The sequence below is a fragment of the Clupea harengus genome, chromosome 3 (genome assembly GCF_900700415.2).
Source record: "Clupea harengus chromosome 3, Ch_v2.0.2, whole genome shotgun sequence".
NCBI lineage: Eukaryota > Metazoa > Chordata > Actinopteri > Clupeiformes > Clupeidae > Clupea > Clupea harengus.
In genome coordinates, this window is record NC_045154.1 from 15,495,468 (window position 1) to 15,515,380 (window position 19,913).

General features: G+C 47.4%; 1 protein-coding gene across 4 annotated transcripts in view; it reads left to right on the top strand.

The window, feature by feature from the left end:
- Positions 1-209: 209 nt before the first annotated feature.
- cep152 (centrosomal protein 152) overlaps positions 210-19,913 on the top strand; it is a 26,938-nt gene continuing 7,234 nt past the window's right edge. The window contains exons 1-19 of one of the 4 annotated variants that reach the window (XM_031564710.2): positions 210-507; positions 1,129-1,268; positions 3,616-3,725; positions 4,411-4,477; positions 4,917-5,156; positions 5,273-5,480; positions 6,568-6,708; positions 7,022-7,161; positions 7,808-8,008; positions 8,135-8,282; positions 10,019-10,110; positions 10,500-10,663; positions 11,446-11,647; positions 11,896-12,000; positions 12,492-12,622; positions 13,233-13,361; positions 13,862-13,976; positions 14,227-14,400; positions 17,022-17,312. In XM_031564710.2, coding sequence (XP_031420570.1) covers positions 1,173-1,268; positions 3,616-3,725; positions 4,411-4,477; positions 4,917-5,156; positions 5,273-5,480; positions 6,568-6,708; positions 7,022-7,161; positions 7,808-8,008; positions 8,135-8,282; positions 10,019-10,110; positions 10,500-10,663; positions 11,446-11,647; positions 11,896-12,000; positions 12,492-12,622; positions 13,233-13,361; positions 13,862-13,976; positions 14,227-14,400; positions 17,022-17,312 — 2,754 coding nt within the window. In that variant the 5' untranslated portion in view covers positions 210-507; positions 1,129-1,172. Of the gene's footprint in view, positions 508-527; positions 872-1,128; positions 1,269-2,181; positions 2,951-3,615; positions 3,726-4,410; positions 4,478-4,916; positions 5,157-5,272; positions 5,481-6,567; positions 6,709-7,021; positions 7,162-7,807; positions 8,009-8,134; positions 8,283-10,018; positions 10,111-10,499; positions 10,664-11,445; positions 11,648-11,895; positions 12,001-12,491; positions 12,623-13,232; positions 13,362-13,861; positions 13,977-14,226; positions 14,401-17,021; positions 17,313-19,913 lie in introns of those variants that run through there. The other 3 variants (XM_031564709.2, XM_031564708.2, XM_031564707.2) reach the window with 3 other exon arrangements.

The following is a 19,913-nucleotide window of genomic DNA, read 5'->3' on the forward strand; positions in this document are numbered from 1 at the left end:
CTGTCTTTTCAGTGCAATACTGTCAACCTGTTTTATTACAACTGCACTGAAAGATCACTCTTATGGCTTTTCTTAACTTCCCCTGGGTAGTTTAGTTTGTGTGGATCAATTCTGCATAGAATAAATGTGTATAATTGAAGCATGTAGCAGTTATTTACCAGACCATACTCATATGTCAATATAATATCAATAGCATAAAAATAGCCTGTTAAGTACCACTTCGAATGTAGGTGTGTAGCTAGTGCAGTGACAACAAAAATCTGTACTTTCGTTCTTATTTCACAAATATTCAACCGCTCATTTAGGTCTTTCGCTGAGGCGATATCCAGATGATTCCGACAGGCTCTAAGATGTTCTTACCCTTCAGAGTCAGCTGTGAATGTAGGCGTTGTTGTCTCTGGACATGAGTACGCCCATTTTTCTCAGTTCCCCAATCAGATGAGTGGAAAAGTTGCCGCCGGTTTAGGCGCCAGTTTTAGAGGTGCATGACAACAAAACCATTTGACGGTAACTTTATGGTTCTCTTGAATTTAGTCTGGAAATAACAACGATGGCGTTCAGTAAAATACAATGAAAAGCTTGCTCTGATCACGTATCTTAACTGTCTACGAACAGACATAGTCAAAAATTGACAGACGCTTCCTTTCGTTGCTATGGTTGTACATATTGCAACGTTAGCATTGCACTTTACCAAGCTAACGTCATTTAGCCAGTCTTTTGGCTGGCGAACGCTATTCTGTTTCATGTTGTAGTCGAGCTGTCAGTGTTGTGAAACAAAGAGAATTTAACGGTGATAGTGGTAAGTATGTACGTATGCTTTAATATGACTTTCGATGTCTAAGTTTGTTAGCATGCGTGAATGAGGTAGTCGGTAAGGCATCTTATGGTTTTGCAGGCTAGGATAGCACCACTGAAGCGAATTAGCTCGGTCTTGTTGCGAAGACATTTAAAAAGCAAAAGTTAACTGGCAATGCAACGTTACATAGTTAACATTTAGCTAGTTCTGATAGTAACGTGGCGTAGAAGTTAGACAAGTTAATGCTGTCAAAAGTAACTTAATTGTTATCTAACTGGCTAGTTTGTTGCTGTAGTTAAGCTGCTGACACGTTTCACCCCATTATATTCCAGGTAGGCTACTTGATTGAAAGGGCGCATCCACAGCACTCCTCGCCATGTCCATAGATTTCGACAGCAATGCGCTGCAGACTCAACACGAGGAGGAGGAGGAGGAGGAGTACGACCAGGAGGACTACGCCAGAGAGCAGGAGGTGGGCTCACCGGACTCATTAACCTGGGATTTGATGTGTTCCCTTGCAACAACACCTTAGGCATAAAACATGATCGTAGTGTTTGTTAAAAAGGCTCTGCTGTGAAGACAAACGGGCCTTGGATTACAAACAGTATGTTCCATAATTGCTTAATTGTTCAGCAAACCCAATATAATGTCACCTCATCCTCTCCTTGCCCATCTGTTGTATTTTGTGTGTGTGTGTGTGGTGGGGGTGGGTAGTGACCGCTAACAGAGTCTCACCTTGTTAATTATGACACAGGTGTGTGTTCAGGGTTTCCATTCGTCGATAATTACTGCTTCTTGCCTGGTTAAAAAAAAAAAGTATTTTTTTCTCCTTGAACAGATTGATCTAATGAAAAAAAACTGCTTCCCCTGACTGACACTACCCATTTGTTCGTGTTGAATTTAGTTGCCCACCCTACACCCAAGGATGACATCCTAGTAACGGTTAAACTGATTTGAGGACGTTGTCATTCTTTTGTCAACCCAGGTGTACAGTATAGGCTGCATTACATCTCCTGTTGTGACTTAGATTGTCATTGAAACATGTGCCATTAAGTTTCGAGTTTGCCCGATAAAATAAATTCTTTCTGGACACCTGGCAGGCAGGAAAAATCCTACTGGAAACCCTGGTGTGCGTGTGTGTGTGTGTGTGTGTGAGAGAGAGTGTGAGCGCCCAGAGAGTGGTGGTATTTGTGTTTTAAAAACAGTAGTGAAACCAGCCTGGTAGAGCCGTGCTGTGACTCGTGTGTGTGTGTGTGTGTGTGTGTGTGTGTGTGTGTGTGTGTGTGTGTGTGTGTGTGTGTGTGTGTGTGTGTGTGTGTGTGTGTGTGTGTGTGTGTGTGTGTGTGTGTGTGTGTGAGCGCCCAGAGGGTGGTGGTATTTGTGTTTGTTTTAAAACAGTAGTGGAACCAGCCTGGTAGAGCCGTGCTGTGACTCATTCACTGGCAATGTGTTTGCACTCTGGACCTGCGCTCTTATTGGTGGAGGATGAACGCAGGCGGGCGTGGCTCTCCTCTCGCACCTCTGCCGTCCCACATTCTTCTGTTCTGCTCTCACATGTGGAGCAGGGCTCGTCCTGGGACACTAAAATAAGCTGCTTTCTCCTGGGCTTTGTTCATCTGTGGCGAACTGGACTAAAGAAGTTCTACTGAATAATTGCATGGCACCTGACACAACTTAGGCAGCAAGTTGACAGACACTGTCTTTCCTGGAAGTTGTGCTTCATGGTTAAATGAAAGGCGGGTCTGTGTTTTTGTAGAGGTAGCTGCTGTGGCTCTGGAAGCTGTGGTATGCCAATGGGGAAACCGAAGCACTCGTGGGAGCAGGAAGTTTTGTGATTTGAATCAGTAATGTTTCTGCTCCAGTTAACACCAATGTATGGTCTGACCTGAACAGTGAGGCGCTGACCTGGACCCCAAACAATACACACATGAGCGGGTTTAACGCGTCAGCCCCGGCTCTCGCCGCCCACCGTGCATGATCACCAGTCTGGCTTCGCTGCTTTGCCAGCCGGCTCACTGCTCAGTGCTGCTCTGCCCCCCGCACCGGCGACAGGCGGTCGCCAAAGCCAGTCGGCAAATGCGAGTGCCAGGCAGGTCGGCTGTGGTGGCGGAGTCTGTGCAGGAGGTGCGACTCATCCGGAAGTCTCTATGGGAAGTAAGTTCTGCTGATCCAAACTGGTTAGGTCTCATTCTGGTCTCATTCTGGTCTCGGGTCTGTTCTCGCTTCAGCATCTGGCTGTCAGGGAAAGCTGCTCCATGTCTCTCTGTGAGTCTGGAGTGAGATGTCTGGCACTTAAGGCTCTCGGAGTGGGAACCATGCAGGTGTTCTGGTCTGTGTTTTAGGGAATTTGGATTTGTTAAGGAGCTGTTCTTCTCGTCGCTTCGGTAAACATTGTGATAACCCTTTGGCATGGCCTACTTTTGAAGACATTTTTTATGACTCACTAGTTCTGTCTTGTTGCTATGCAACAAAGGTGAGCTGCTCTCTAGCTTTGCTCCTGGGGTCTTAGTGGCAGTGTGTTTCTGTGAGGTGTGTGTTTCTGTGAGGTGTGTGTTTCTGTGAGGTGTGTTTTCTGTGGTGTTTCTGTGAGGTGTGTTTCTGTGAGGTTCCCTCTTTTCATTATAGTGCATTCCTGCATTCTTTTCATTATAACGCACCCAATCATGGTCCCTTTGGAAGCAGTGTAATGGTCTTTATGTATCTGTGCTTGTTCGTTCCCATGTCACATGTCTGTGAGCACAGCTTAGCTCTTTAACCGGCGTGGTGTCTTCACTCTTTAACCGGCGTGGTGTCTTCGCTCTTTGCTCTTTGCTCCGCAGCTTCATAAGCTCCTGACGGACCTCCCAGATGACATGCTGGAGGACAGCCGAGACTCCTCCTTGGCCGAGCTGGACGACTCGCCCTGCGGTAACCATGGCAACACCAACAGGTACACAACACGGGGCCTCCAGCCCTCGCCTCCGAACGTTTTTTTTTTTGACTCCGCAAACATGCCTGACTGGCTCCCCCTCAGATGATCTTATGAGTCACTTTGAGTTGAAGTTAAGTGTGTCAGGGCACGAGTTACATAAATCAATTAAATCTGGTAGGCTGTTTTCCGGAGTTACACTCACAGGCTTCTGTTGACCTGATAACCATTTCTCCTGTGTAACTCGCACTGTCCTGTCAAGCTGTTATTCTGTGCTGATGTGTGTCTGTGCTGAGGTGTCTGCTGAGGTGTCTGTGCTGATGATGTGTCTGTGCTGATGATGTGTCTGTGCTGATGACGTGTCTGTGCTGATGATGTGTCTGTGCTGATGATGTGTCTGTGCTAATGATGTGTCTGTGCTGATGATGTGTCTGTATCTTCTGTGTGTCTGTGCTGAGGTGTCTGTGCTGATGTGTCTGTGCTGATGATGTGTCTGTGTATCTTCTGTGTGTCTGTGCTGAGGTGTCTGTGCTGATGATGTGTCTGTGCTGATGTGTGTCTGTGTATCTTCTGTGTGTCTGTGCTGAGGTGTCTGTGCTAATGTGTCTGTGCTGACGATGTGTCCGTGATGATGATGTGTCTGTGCTGAGGTGTCTGTGCTGATGTGTCTGTGTGAGTTCTGCAGTCACTATTCTCTCTGTTTTAGACCCCAGCATGTTCGGAATGGGCAAACTCAATGGACCAATCAGCAAAGACCCCCTATCACTGAGGAAGTGAGTTTTTGAAGTCTTTCTCTGTTTGTTATTTGTCTGCCAGGGATGATTGTGTGTGTGTGTGTGTGTGTGTCTGCCAGGGATGATGTGTGTGTGTGTGTGTGTGTGTGTGTGTGTGTGTGTGTGTGTCTGCCAGGGATGATGTGTGTGTGTGTGTGTGTGTGTGTGTGTGTGTGTGTGTGTGTGTGTGTGTGTGTGTGTGTGCCAGGGATGATGTGTGTGTGTGTGTGTGTGTCTGCCAGGGTTGATGTATTTTCTTATGTTGGACATGTTGGATCTCTCTTGGACTCATTGGAGCAGTGTTAAGAAATGCTATATGGAAAATGGGTTGTTTGTTATCAGCCTTGCTGGAAAATAATGTATGATCTTTGAAACCATACCATAAAGATATAATAATGAGTTTCCTAAAGCTGTACGTTGATTCTGTATTTCTCTGAAGACCTACCTTGATAACTATGAAGACGAAGGTTCCTACCATCAGGACTACAGCTATGAGAATGGTCACGCCCCACTTCCCCAGGGGGGCCGTGAGGGGTACCCCTACTCCAGCATGGGACTTGAGGAGTCCTCATGCACCAATGACTTCTCCACAGAGAGGGGGTACGAGCAGGAACCGTACTCCCCCTCCAAGCTCTCCAACAACGTGCCGAACTACAACCAGCACAGGAACCATTTCCAGGTTAGGAGACCTGCTGCTGTGCAGGAAGGGAGAGTTTTAATTATCGGGCTTCACCATAACATCTGATTGTACTGCTCCTTTTTAATTGTGTGTGTGTGTGTGGTTGTCATGTGTAGAATGTGGACGGTGGCGGGACAGCGGAAACAGCCGATCATTATAAGGCCACTTACCAGCCCCACCAACCTGTCCAGATGTTCAACCCAGAGAGTCTCCAGAACGGACATCTCCAGAACGGACTCCACGAGAACGGACTCCATCAGAACGGACTCCATCAGAACGGACACTTTGAGCAGCTCCAGCGGGAATTCCTGGACTCCAGACAGAGTGAGTGACCTGAGCCCAGTGGGTTGGGTGGAGGTACAGATCAACCAGAACTTCTTCAGGCTTTTCTCTTTTCTCTCCCCAAACATCTCCCAAAAGCTGTTTCTCTGGCCGTTTCATGGTGTCTGTTGAAGTGCAAGCAGGAGCTTAGGGCTTTTTCAGAGCTAGATTTAGCTAGTAACAGCCCATAATAACCCACACTGGTGACTAAGAGGAGAGAGTTTTGACAGGGGCCTATCGTGTAGCAATGGCGAGTCTGATTCTGGGGAGTAACATTTTCATTTAGTAATTTAGCAGACGCTTTTGTCCAAAGCGACGTACAAGGGAGAGAACAGTCAAGCTAAGAGCAATAAAAACCTGGTGTAATAATAAATACTACTTTACATAAGAAAATAGAAAAACGACAGAAAGAAAAATAAGTGCAGGAATGTAACTGCTGAAGTGCAAGTTAAGCACTAGTCAAGGTGCCAGTTTAGGAAGGGAGGTGCTCTCTGAAGAGTTGGGTCTTTAAAAGCATCTTGAAGGTAGAGAGGGAGGCCCCTGCTCTGATAGTACTAGGCAGTTCTTTCCACCAACGTGTGCTGTTGTAACACTGGCGAGTGTGATTAATGGCAAGTGTGATTCTGGAGAGTAACACTGGCGAGTGTGATTCATTGTTCTTTAGTGTAACGGTGCTGAATGCGTTTGCTTCGCTGTATGTGGTTTTGAGTGTAACTGCTGAGTGTTTGGCTGTGTGTGTGTGTGCTGTTGAGTTTAACAGGTTTGCACAGGTTTTCTAAAGTGTGTGTGTCAGTGTGTGATCTTGCTTGTAGGTGGTTTATTAGAGGTGTGTGTGTTCCTGTTTGTCTGTTGTTTAGTAGAGGTGTGTGTTGTTGTGTGTACAGACTCATTGGAGGAGCTGCTTCAGGTCCTGGCCCTATCATGTGGTGTATGAGAGGTGTGTGTGTTGTGTGTCTGGGTTTCAATAGAAGTGTGTGTATGTGTGTTGTTTTGAAGGTGGTGTAACGCAGGTGTGTGTGTGTGTGTGTGTGTGTGTGTGTGTGTGTGTGTGTGTGTGTGTGTGTGTGTGTGTGTGTGTGTGTGTGTGCAGACACGCAAGAGGGGCAGCAGCTAGCCCAGCTCCAGGTGCTGCACCAGGCCCAGGCCAGACAGCTGGAGGAGCAGGAGCTCAAGCAGGACGACGGCAAGCGCAGGATCCGCTTCCTGGAGCACCAGCTCGCCATCGTCAAGGGTAGAAGGAGAACACACACTCACTCAGGAACACACACTCCTCCACTGAGGAACTGGAGAAAAATAAACACATTTATCTTGTATGTTTGCTGTCTGTCTGTGCATTTATGTGTTGGTGCCTGTGTGTGTGTGTGTGTGTGTGTGTGTGTGTGTGTGTGTGTGTGTGTGTGTGTGTGTGTGTGTGTGTGTGTGTGTGTGTGTGTGTTGGTGCGCGAGTGTCCATATGTGTTTGTGTCTGTGTTTTTGTGCGTGTGTGCACCTTTTGTTAACGTGTGTGTGTGTGTGTGTGTGTGTGTGTGTGTGTGTGTGTGTAGATGAAAAGGAGGGTTTGGCAGTGACTCTGAAGGAGTCGTCTCGTGTGCTGGAGGAAAACCAGAGTAGGGAGGCTCAGCTGCAGGCCAGCCTCAAAACCCTGGAGCACCAGATACACACACTCACCGAGAGGGACCAGGAGGTAACACACACAACACACACCACACACACACACACACACACACACACACACACACACTCTCACTCACTCTCACTGAGAGAGAGCAGGAGGTAACACATTCACAATCACAGAGAGAGCGAGAGAGAGCATGAGACACACACACACACAGACCACAGATACACACAATCACAGAGAGAGCATGAGACCCCCCACACACACACACACACAGATACACACAGATACACACAGTGGCATAGAAACGTGTTTAATATTTGTGGGGGACCAAACCTTGATGAAGAGTTTTTCCATTTTTACGGATATCAATCTTGTTAACTCACAACTGTGAAAGCAGTAATGGACAGTGTTTTACAGCTGTCAAAGACATTCACGGTTTACGGTTTCTAGTCGATTTGGGGCCATATTTCTTGCAACTAAACGAGACTATTATCAAAACCACGGCACTATGAGACAAGATAAATCCTATGAAACCTGTTTACTGTTTGTAAACATCAGCGAAACTTGGTGTGGGGAATAGAACTGAAGAGAACTTGGCCTGTTTTAAGGTTGCGAGCATTTACAGCCACGTCAAAATCGCCTACTGATGTGTGTGTGTGTGTGTGTGTGTGTGTGTGTGTGTGTGTGTGTGTGTGTGTGTGTGCGTGCGCAGAGCCAGAAGAAGCAGCGGGTAGCCGAGGCAGCGGTGGCCAGCTTGCAGCAGCAGATGATGGAGATGTGTCGCTCCGACACACTCACACGCACACGAGAGCAGCACGACCGAGACCTCCACACTGTCAGGGAGCAGCACGACGCCAGGGTGCTCAGCCTGCAGCAGATGCTCGACACACACACACATGCCCTGCAGGAGCAGGTAAGGAGCACACACACACACACACACACACACACACACAGGCCCTGCAGGTCCTCTGCATACGCACACGTACACAAATGTTCATATTCGTGTGTGTGTGTGTGTGTGTGTGTGTGTGGCTGTCAGACGGAGCTGGGCCAGCGACTGCGTGAGCAGGTGAGGCAGCTGGAGCGGCAGAGGGAGGAGGAGCACGTGGAGAGGGCCTCCGTCATCAACGCCCTCACAAAGCGCCTGGAGGACAGCCAGAAGCAGTGCGCCAAGCTGCTGCACGCAGGTGAAGAGGAGTGTGTGTGACAGTGTGTGTGTGTGTGTGTGTGTGTGTGTGTGAGAGAGAGAGAGAGTGTGTGTGTGTGTGTTATTGTGTGTGTGTGTGTGTTATTGAGTGTGTGTGATCCTGTGTGTGTGTGCTATTGAGTGTGTGTGTGAGAGAGAAAGAGAGTGTGTGTGTGTGTGTGTGTTATTGAGTGTGTGTGTGTAAGAGAGAGAAAGAGAGAGTGTGTGTGTGTGAGAGAGAGAAAAAGAGAGTGTGTGTGTGTGTTATTGAGTGTGTGTGAGAGAGCGTGTGATCCTGTGTGTGTGTGTGTGTGTGTGTGTGTGCTATTGAGTGTCTGTGTGTGAGAGAGAAAGAGAGAGTGTGTGTTGGACACACTAGAGATGAGTGTGTGATTCTGTGTGTGGGTGTGCACAGGTGCATTGTGCCTTCAGGCTTGTGATATTGTGTTTGTGTGGGATTGTTTATATGTGTATGTTTTGTGTGTGTGTGTGTATGTGAGAGAGAAAGGAGTCTGTATTTGTAAGTTTGATTACTGTGGATAAATGAGAGCAGAAACGTGTGTGTGTGTGTGTGTGTGTGTGTTATTTATGCATGTTTATTCATGTTTGTTTATTTATGAGCCCACACACACACGGGTCAGTGCTCTTTGGTTACACACTAATGATGTTGAATGAGGGGGAAGCTGTGAGCCACTCACTAACTGGCCTACTTCTGCCTCTTGCAAACACATTCATTTTAAAGGAGAAATAGTGCCAAAGTAATAACTAGTGCTATAGCGTATTTATCGCTGCATATTTGAACCGTGCCAAAGTAATAACTAGCCCTATAGCGTATAGGGCGTGTAGGGCGGGCGGTACGTAGCCGGAGATTGAATGTCTGAAGGGGTAAGGGACTGTAAAAAGTTTGGGAACCACTGCTGTAGAGTATTTATTGCTGCAGATTCGGACCGTGCCAAAGTAATAACTAGTGCTGTAGAGTATTTATCGCTGCAGGTATGTGACCATACTCGGTGGTAGTAAATACAGAGTTAAAGCACATGGTGAAAGTGCTCGAGCCCTGCTACAGTGTGCCTTCACGTGTGCTTTTTAGTCAGTCCTGCAAGCCCTGTGTCAAAGAGCACAAGCTGCAGCTCTGGAATGATCAACATGTCAGTGTCTTAGGATGGAGCATTACTAACATCTGTTATTTATTTATTTTTTTCTTACTGACAGTTTTTAAGTGCCTTAACTGTTACAGTACAGAATTATGAACAATGAGCCACTGTTGCATGTTCACATTTTTCAAAATAAAGTAAAAATTAATAAATAAATAAAATAAATTCTGCATAATGTTTTTGTTTTCCCTGCTGTACCAAATACCTGCCGAACTTTGACCCTAACACTGAGGTACTAATCAAACTGTGACCCCAAATCTGTGGTACATACTGAACCGTGAAGTTTGTGAAACCGAATCCGATTGAGAGAATGTAACAAGCATCTTGTTAAAAAAGAACTCCCAGCAGCCATCCTCACACACCGTCTGATAAAATGCCTTCAGAAGATAACGACCATGATAAGTTTGTTAGACCAATGATGGAAAATATTCACAACCCCTGTGTGAATGTATATAGATGTGTGTGTGAGTGTTTGTTATTTTCGATCTGTGTGCATTTATGTGTGTATATAGGTCTGTGTTATTTAAGATCTGTGTGTATTCGTGTGTGTGTGTGTGTGTGTGTGTGTTGTGTCTGTGTTCAGGTGGGGTGCAGGAGATGACTCGGATGCAGATGAGACTGCAGCAGGCCCAGTCTGCCAAGACCATGAGTGAGGAGATGAACAAAGCGCTGCAGGTGGGTGTGGGTGGGTGTGTGTGTGTGTGTGAGTCCTAATGTCTGTGTGCTAGTGTGTGTGCTACTGTGTGTGCTCTAATGTGTGTGTGTGGGTGTGCTACTGTGTGTGTGTGTGTGCGCTAATGTGTGAGTGTGCTACTGTGTGTGTGTGTGTGGGTGTGCTAATGTGTGTGTGTGCGCGCAGCTGAAGCTGGGGCTTGGAAGTTGGCTATGAGAGTGTGTGTGAGCCCATACTCAGGGTCCCATAGATGCAGATTTCTCATTAACAGCGAGTGTGTTGATGGGCCTGTGTGTGTGTGTGTGTGTGTGTGCACGTGCGCGTGTGCGCGCCTGTGTGTGTGTGTGTGTGTGTGTGTGTGTGTGTGTGTGTGTGTGTGTGTGTGTCTCAGGAGGAGCTTAATGACCTGAAGGATCAGATCAGGCTGTATGATGCTGCTGTGAAACACAAAGCCATCTCATTGGACAGCGGGGGAGACTGGGATAACCAGCTGTCCGACTCCTACGCACAGCTGGGCATCAAGAAGGTCAACTGGAAGAACGCACACCTGCACAGGTACCAGCAATGCGCCTTTAGGCACTGAGGACGCTTGGTGGGTGTGGTGTCTGTTCTTTGTTATTTACCTGCTCATATTGTATAATTCACATTGTGTAATAAACTGGATGACATACCTGTTAGGTGAAAATTCACTCAAGTTACCTCAGGACTCCGGAGTTGCATATAAGTATATTTATTAAACAACAACCACAAGCTCGTCGGGCTCACCCACATCCCGGCAGGTCAGAGGTCAGAGAGAGGCACGGGCTCGCAGAGAGAGAGGAGCCCGGACCTACCTCCGGACTGCAGCAGACGAGAGAAGCAATATTAAACACATCACACACGGTTTATATAGATAGAAGTTTAGTGTTCTCTGGCGCCAAAACAATCTGTCAGCAGGGATAACCACGTAATGGGGCTCTGACGTCCGAGGTAATCTTACTATGCTTCCTGCCATGCAAAGATGTACACAAGGTCGAAAGATGCACAGTTCGACCCCTTCTTATCACCTCTGGTCCACACATGCTCTTGCACATATGCAGACTAAGTGGCACCTAATAATCTAAGTTACACAAACACACAGAAAAGCCATGTTCCTGCTTACATAAGCACATGTTTCATATAAGGTAATTATTAATACAAGGCACTTGATTAATATATTCTTAAGTCATTAACAGTGTTTCGAAATGATCTCTGTCAGGAACCCCTCATTCAATTCCAATTAATTTACATTTTATTTATATAGCGCCAAAACAATAAAGTGGTCTCATCTGCCCTATGTTCTGTTGCCCCCGTGTCAGTACCCCGGCGCAGGGCCAGGGGGAGGGTGTGGATGGCGGCGAGGTGGTGCGGGAGCTCCGAGCAGAGCTGCAGCGGAGCCTGGCCAGCCTGAAGGACAAGCGCCAGCGCATCTCCCAGCTGCAGCAGGACCTGCACACCTCACAGGACCAGCTACAGCAGCTGCAGCACGACAGCACACACTCCAGCACCAAGCTCTCACCGGTGAGGGGGTGGGGGTGTGTGTGTTTGGGGCGGGGGTAGGGGGGGTTGTGTGTGTGTGTGTGTGTGTGTGTTTGGGGCGGGGGGGGTGGGGGTGAGTTTGGGGCGAATTGCTTTGGATGAATTTATGTGATTTAGAGCAGATTTCATGGATAACCGAAGTTTTGATTTGGGTTTTAGTCACAGGTGTGTCGTACAGTAATAAAGCATCTTTGTATCTCGTGTGTCTCGTGTTTATTCCCTCCCTCCAGAAGCCTCCGGAAGCCGTGGACAGACTAGCCGCGGCGGTGGCAGCGTCTCCCTCAGAGCTGGCTCTACTGCAGGAGGAGCGGCAGCACCTACAGGACAAAGTAGAGGTCAGAGGTCACCTCTCACTACCCTCACTTCCTGCACGCATTACCCATGATGCAGGGCAGCGATATCTTGAGTAAACAGAGTAGAGTATGGCTTCATAAGGACATTCTAGTGTGAAAAATTCATGAGCAATACTGAAGCACAGATGGCCGAGTAGCTGGAAGATGCTGTTGTTTACGCTGAATGAAGGTTCCTATGATACAGGCAGTGTTTAAAAGGTTCCACTGATCCAGGCAGTGTTTAAAAGGTTCCTGTGATCAAGGGAGTTTTTAAAGGTTTCCTATGATACAGGGAGTGTTGTGAAAGGTGTAAGAATACTGTATGAGCAGGTGGTGTGTGTGTGTGTGTGTGTGTGTGTGTGTGTGTGTGTGTGTGCCTCATACGCCTATCTGTTGATTTATTTATCACTAAAGTCTGCTAAAGTGTTCGTGTGTAAGTATGCTGTAAAAAGGCTCTTTGTGTGTGGTGCGTGTGTGTGCGTCTGTGTGTGCAGGCTCTGGAGAGGCGTAATAAAGAGATGAAGCTGGGTGAGGAGAAGGTGAAGGCTGCCAACTCTGAGCTGTGCAGCAAGATGAGGGAGATGATCCAGGAGCTGGACCAGGAGAAGCAGGAGGCCGAGAAGAGGTGAGGAGGGGGGGTAGATCATTATGGGGGGGAGGGGGGTTCAGATCACTAGGGGGAGGGGGGTTAGATCATTATGGGGGGAGGGGGGTTCAGATCACTAGGGGGAGAGGGTGGATGTGTGTGTAATCTCTTGCTGGGAAAGCCTCACCCAAGGTAGTGTGGTCGATTTTAAACTGTGTCAGTATAAGCCGTCTCTGTACTCATCAGTTGCTTGTATTCGTCCAGATGCTGTGTTGGAGGCAGCGGTGTGTGTGTGTGTGTGTGTGTGTGTGTGTGTGAGAGAGAGAGAGAGAGAGAGGCAATGCAGTGGTGTGCTTGTGAGGCAGTGCATTGGTGTGTGTGTGTGTGTGTGTGTGAGTGAGTGAGGCGCAGTGGTGTGTGTGTGTGTGAGAGACAGAGAGAAAGAGAGAGAGGCGAGGCAGTGGTGTGTGTGTGAGAGGCAGGCAGTGCAGTGGTGTGTTTGCTTTTCCCTGAGATCAGAGAGGGACTTGGCTGTTTCCTGTCTTCTCTGCTGAGAGCCCCCTGCTGTGTTCACACAAAAGCATGAACTTTGCCTAACTCAAAGCCTGTGTGTGTGTGTGTGTGTGTGTGTGTGTGTGTGTGTGTGTAGGCATGAGCGGACGCAGCAGCAGTTCCGTGATGACGTGGTGATGCGCGTGCGTTCGGAACTGACTCAGCAGCACCAGGCTCAGATGGAGGAGCTGAGAGCCCAGCAGCAGCAGCAGACACAGGACCTAGAGTGAGTATAGTCATCTTCCTCACCACACCCATCATCATCATCATCACCAGCAGACACAGGCCTTAGAGTGAGTATAGTGCTCTTCCTCACCATATCCATCATCATCATCAGTTACACTACCCCCCCACACATACATACATACACACACACACACACACAAACATCACCATCAGCACACAGGCCTTAGAGTGAGCTATCCCCTGTGCAGGTTTGTGTGTCTGTGCAGGTCTAAGTTGTCTGACGTGTAGGAAGAGTCATTGAGGTGTGTGTGTGTGTGTGTGTGTGTGTGTGAGCAGGTCTAAGCTGTGTGAGGTGCAGGAACAGTCATTGAAGTGTGTGTGTGTGTGTGTGTGTGTGTGTGTGTGTGTGTGTGTGTGTGTGTGCAGGTCTAAGCTGTGTGAGGTGCAGGAACAGTCATTGAGGTGTGTGTGTGTGTGTGTGTGTGTGTGTGTGTGTGTGTGTGTGTGTGTGTGTGTGTGTGTGTGTGTGTGTGTGCGCAGAGCTAAGCTGTGTGAGGTGCAGGAGGAGATGGGTGCAGTGCAGGAGTGCTACATCTCCGTCTGCAAGGAGAAGAGCCGGCTGGAGGAGGTCCTGACGAACAGAGCAGAGGAGGAGGTATATGGGGCAATAGAGTATAATGGTGGCAACACTCTTCACAATACTCCTGTCAAGAAAGCTTGGAGCTGTAGTGAGCTCCTGACAGCTTTTCTCTTTCTCTCTTTCCCTTTCTCTCTCTTCTCTCTCTCCCTCTCTTCTCTCTCCCACTCTCCTTTTCTCTTTCTCTTTCTCTTTTTTCTGTATTTTCTCTCTTTCTCTCTTCTCTATCTACCGCTCTTCTCTCTCTGTCTCTCTCCCTCTCTCTCAGACTAAAACACAGCTGCAGAGTGAGCGTGCTGTGGAGCAGCTGCGTGCAGATCTGCAGTGTGAGCACCAGGGGGAGCTGTCGCGCCTCAGGAGCCAGTGGGAGGGAGAGCTGCAGGAGCGGATCCAGAGCAGCGTGTCCTCAGCCAAGCTGAGCTGGCAGCAAGAGAAGGAGGAGGTGGGCCAACACTCTCATAGTGTTACTGGGCATTATCATATGATTGGGGTGGGCCAACACTGTCATAGTGTTACTGGGCATTATCATATGATTGGGGTGGGCCAACACTGTCATAGTGTTACTGGGCATTATCATACGATTGGGCCAACACTCTCGTAGTGTTACTGGGCATTATCATATGATTGGGATGTGTTCAGGATGCCTAGGCTCAGTGCACTAACCTAACCTTGCCATAGCTACCTGCGGTTGAAATAATATTGATGTTATGAAACCATGTGTTCATGCTTACTGTCTCGGTGTAAATGGCTTAATTTATTGCAGTCCTTTAAGCAGACGTGCTCTATCTTGAATAGTATTATTTTGATACAGCTAGCATGTTTAGCAGAAGTGCCAGACTGGGCCTGAGTCGTTGTCCAAAGCAACTTGCGGTCTAATATATTAATTTGCCCCATTGCTGCTGGTAGGTCCTTGCTCTATTTGAGTGTGTGTGTGTGTGTGTGTGTGTGTGTGTGTGTGTGTGTTTTTGGCATCTTACTGTTCCAATGGATGAGGATAGTAGTAGTCTGTTTGGTCCCGACCCCTCATGTGTGTGTGCTGGTCTGTTATGAGCACATGGAACAGCAGAAGAGCCTAACCTGGTGTGTGTGTGTACTGGTGTGTGTGTGTGTTCTGATCAAGTGCGCGTGTGTGTGTGTGTGTGTGTGTGCTGGTCAGCTGAAGTAGGTTCTAGTCAGGTGGAGTGGACCCAGTGTTTCCCCTACCGTTATATTAGGGGGGCCCCCCGCCCCCCCAACGGCACCCCCCGCCCCCCCTGGAAGGTCAAGTTAATTTTGTTCAATTTTATTTTCTATAAAGCGCCAAATCACAACGGAAGTAATTTAAGGTTACTTTTCCTATAGAACAGGTCTATAGCTTGTTCTTTTATTAAACAAAATAAATAGCCTTATGTTATTTATCTTATTTACACGACGGCATGTAATTTCTGTCTCTACGTGGTCGCGCGTTTACAATTCTCTGCTCTCTGTATCGCGCATGGCAGAGTTCCGCCGCGATGCGCACAAACACACAGACACGTGCGCGCACACACAGGTGAGCACGCTCCCACCAGCGGACAGAATTGGGCTTAAGAACCAGTGCACAGCTACGGACACTTTTAAGCTTTAAAAAACTAATATCCAGGCGTTCATGAATCCGGCAGAGATCTTTTCCTCGGTAGGGTCGACAATGAGGCCCAATGAGAATGGCTACAACAGACGTGGAAACAGAACGTACGTACAGAATGTCCGCACCGAAAATTCAGAAATAGATCTGGCTTCCATTTTTTATCTTTTTCCGTGAGTTGTGCGTGGCCCTTTTTACATAGAGTCTGCTAATAAATCTATGAAATGTAACGAAAATTATTTATTTTGCTGTGAATAATGAAGGAAGCAATAAATCCGATTATTTGCCAAACCCTCAAGACCTGTTGCCATGGAGATTTAACGTTACTTTCTGTTTGAAGACAAGGTAGCAGCTAGTGTTGAAGAATGGATGACTTGAAATTGGACGACTTTAAATTAATATATGAAATTGAACATCAACACCTATACGGATAAAATAAATAAACAAGGATAGCAAAACAGATTGATAAGCAATGAGAACGGCAGGACGTCAGATGACGAGACAGATCATAGTGACACAGGCTGTTTTTAAAAAAAAAAATTTCGTCATATGAAGGCTGAGACATTCATAACATCTTATTCAGTCGTACTGGTCCTTTTGTAATGCCAACATGTGCACTTCGTTGTGGATAAGTAAAGCCTATTTTGCTAAATTTTTGTAGTCCTGGTAATCTTTTGTTTGGCATATTGGTGAGGTTATTAAGAGGACCATTTCTCAATCGTTTTGTTCTTGATGAATTAATGTTTGTTTAATAATCAATTATTTTTCAACAAATAACTCAATTATAATTACAAAGAGGACAATTCATAACTTTTTATCGCAACTTTCACTTGTTTCGCCAATTTCATTGCAACAAAAACCTAAAAATAAAAACTTTCATCGCAACTTTTTGGAAAAGCTCCTGCAAAATCAGGAATTTTAGGCCGCAAATATCTTAAAAAATGTTCTTCCAGAAGCCCAGAAAGATACACCACTGCAGCGACAAAAGCTGCACACTTTGTGGATAATTGTCATAAAAAGACATGTTCCGATGTTTAGTTGTTATATTGACTGCTGTCATTAAAAGAAACACATGAACACCATGATTCCTTTAAGCGTTTGTGTCGGTGGCCACGCCGCGCCGCGTGCACCGTGCCGCAGCCCCCCCCCCCCAAAGCTGTAAACCTAGGGGAAACACTGGGACCTCATCCCTGATACATCCCTGATACATTCCAATACATCCCTGTGTGTCTGTGTGGTGTGTTAGAATCACGTGGAGAGGACCTGACTGCTGTGTGTGTGTGTGTGTGTGTGTGTGTGTGTGTGTGTGTGTGTGTGTGTGTGTGTGTGTGTGTGTGTGTGTGGTGTGTTAGAATCACGTGGAGAGGACCGGACTGCTGTGTGTGTGTGTGTGTGTGTGTGTGATGTGTTACAATCACCTGGAGAGGACCTGACTGCCGATGTGTGTGTGTTCTGGTCAGGTGGAGCAGGCTTGGTCCCTGCGGCTGGAGCGGGCGGTGGAGGAGGAGAGGCGGCTGCGGGCAGCGCTGACCCAGGAAGGGAGCTGTCAGACCGAGGTCCCTGGGGTCTCCCGGGAGGAGGTGGAGGCGCAGCTGCAGGAGCAGAGGGAGCGCCTGCAGCGGGAGACGCAGGAGCAGAGGGAGCGCCGTCAGCGGGAGGCGCAGGAGGAGCAGGTGGCGGCAGTGGAGGAGGCGGTGAAGCGCACGCATCGGGAGCTCCAGCAGAAGCACCTGAAGGAGGTGGCCAGACACGTGAGTGCCCCGCTCCCCCGCTAGCAGCCTTCATCCCTAGCACAGCACACACACACACACACACACACACACACACACACACACACACACACACACACACAGAGTGCCCCACTCCCCCGCTAGCAGCCTTCCTCACTAGCACAGCACACACACACGCACACACGCACACAGCACACAGCACACATGCACACACACACACTCACAGACATACACACATACACACACACACACGCACACATGCACACACACGCACGCACACACACACACACACACACACACACACACACACACTCACAATGAGCACTTGCTCCACTGAGTCCGTTATCAGTCAGGCATAAAGTGACTCTGTAAAGTCACCTGTGAAGGCAGCCCACACACATCCTCAGATGGACCCCACTAAGGGCAGGGCAGGCTGGCAGGGAATCAGTCGGAACACCTCTTTTCTCGTGACAAATGTATCCATAGTGAGCTAACATAGGCTTCCCAAGTTGAAAGTAGGCCTAACGGTTTTGGATGATCTGTAATGAGTGTATGTCTCGGTGTTGTGCTTATGTTGTAAGAATGTGATATGAATACAATTATATGAAAGGTGGAGAGGCAGGTTCAGTAGGCTAAGAGCGATTGCAATGCTAGCACCTTAATGGCAATGCCTGACACAAACCAGAGCAGGTGGGAAATGGCTGTAGAGTCATTCCATGTCAAGTGGGACAATGGCTCCCACTCGACCGTCTCAGATTTGGCTGAAAGAATTCAAGGTTGTTCATACACTTCTTAATAGGTATAGTCCCAAATATTAGCTCTCTACTCCCAATAGTTTTGTCACAAAAATATGTTTTAGGGGGGAGGGGGTGCCTGTACTTAAGACGCTTTTTTAGCAGCGTTTTCTGAAGAGCCATTTTCCAATTGCTATTACTAGAAAAGTATTTAAGCTAGCTCCTTCACACTTTCTAGGGTTAAAATCTGATACCATTACTTGAAGAATATGCACTTCCAAGGGTGTGGCTTGGGTATATCATAGTATTCGGGGTGCTTGAATTTGCGCGGAAATTTTACTCTAAGCTTTGTTGCAGCATCTTTGAAGGCCTGTGGAAAGCTCATTGTTAAAGCTAGAAACTTGATTACTATGATAACTATTCAGAAGTGTATGAACAACCTTGAATTTTTTCAGACAAATCTGAGATGGTCGAGTGGGGAATTTTCCTTAAATTGTCACGTTTGGCGTGGAATGACTCGGTAATGATTAGCTCAGAAACGTAAGTAATGCACTTTTTCTGTTCGTTGCACAGTATGAGACCAGTGATGGGGCTTTCAAGGCTGAGCTCAGTAGGAAGAAAAAAGGGGATGGAATGATGAAAGATAAACGTGGAGGCTGTAGGCCACTCTAGTGGAGATGTAAATAGCCTTTAAAAAGGCTGTTTAAAACGTGCTTAAAGCGTAGCAGTGTTGTAGGGCCAGGGTTACGTTTTGAAACTGAAGCTGTTTTAAAGCGTACTTAAAGCGTAGCAGTGTGGTAGGGCCAGGGTTACGTTTTGAAGCTGAAGCTGTTTTAAAGCACACTTAAAGCGTAGCAGTGTTGTAGGGCCAGGGTTACGTTTTGAAATGGAAGAGAGGAGATGGGAATAGCCCTTAAAAGGGCACTATTGAAAGACGACAAAAACTGAGCAAACTACGAAGCGATCGCTACACTAGTGGTGGCCTACATGTGATCAAACTACGAAGCCATCGATACACTAGCGGTGGCCTATATGTGATCAAACTACGAAGCCATCGCTACACTAGCGGTGGCCTATATGTGATCAAACTACGAAGCCATCGCTACACTAGTGGTGGCCTATATGTGAGTGATAGGTAGATAGATAGATGGATACTTTATTAATCCTGAGGGAAATTTAGGTCATCCATTAGCTTATACACATATACACTTATACACCTCACCGACATACATACATAAATCACATATACATACACATAGGGAGAACATATTCACACAGAGTGTTTCCAGATACAGGAAAGGGTCTGACCCTATTGTACAGAGTGCAATGATTTTGACAGTGTCGGTGTCCAGGAGGAAAGTGATCTTGTGCTGCTGGTGTGGATAGTGCAAAAAATATAATGTTCTTGTGCTTGTGAGGATGGGTAGTGGAAGATAGTGATCTTGTGCTTGTGTGTGTGTGTGTGTGTGTGTGTGTTTGGAAAGAGCAAAGTGATAGTGCAGAATATGTAAGTGGTAAAGTCTGTGCATGGGGCTGAGATGAGATGAGCAGGGGAGGGCAGACTGAGAGAGACTCATGCAGAGAAGTCCATCTCCCTCCCCCTCCCCTTCTGCGTGGCGTTAAAAAGCTGAATGGCCCTGGGGACAAAGGACTTCCTCAGCCTGTCCGATGAGCATGACAGTGACAGGAGTCTGCCACTGAATGTGCTCCTCTGTCTGTTGAGAGTACTGTGTAGTTGGTGGGGGTCATTGTCCAAGATGGTCAGCAACCTACTCAGGGTCCTTCTCTCCGCCACTGTAGTAGTGAGGCAGTCCAGTTCAGTGCCAACAACAGCTCCCGCCTTCCTCAACAGCCTTTCCAGTCGCCCTGCATCCCTCTTCTTTATGCT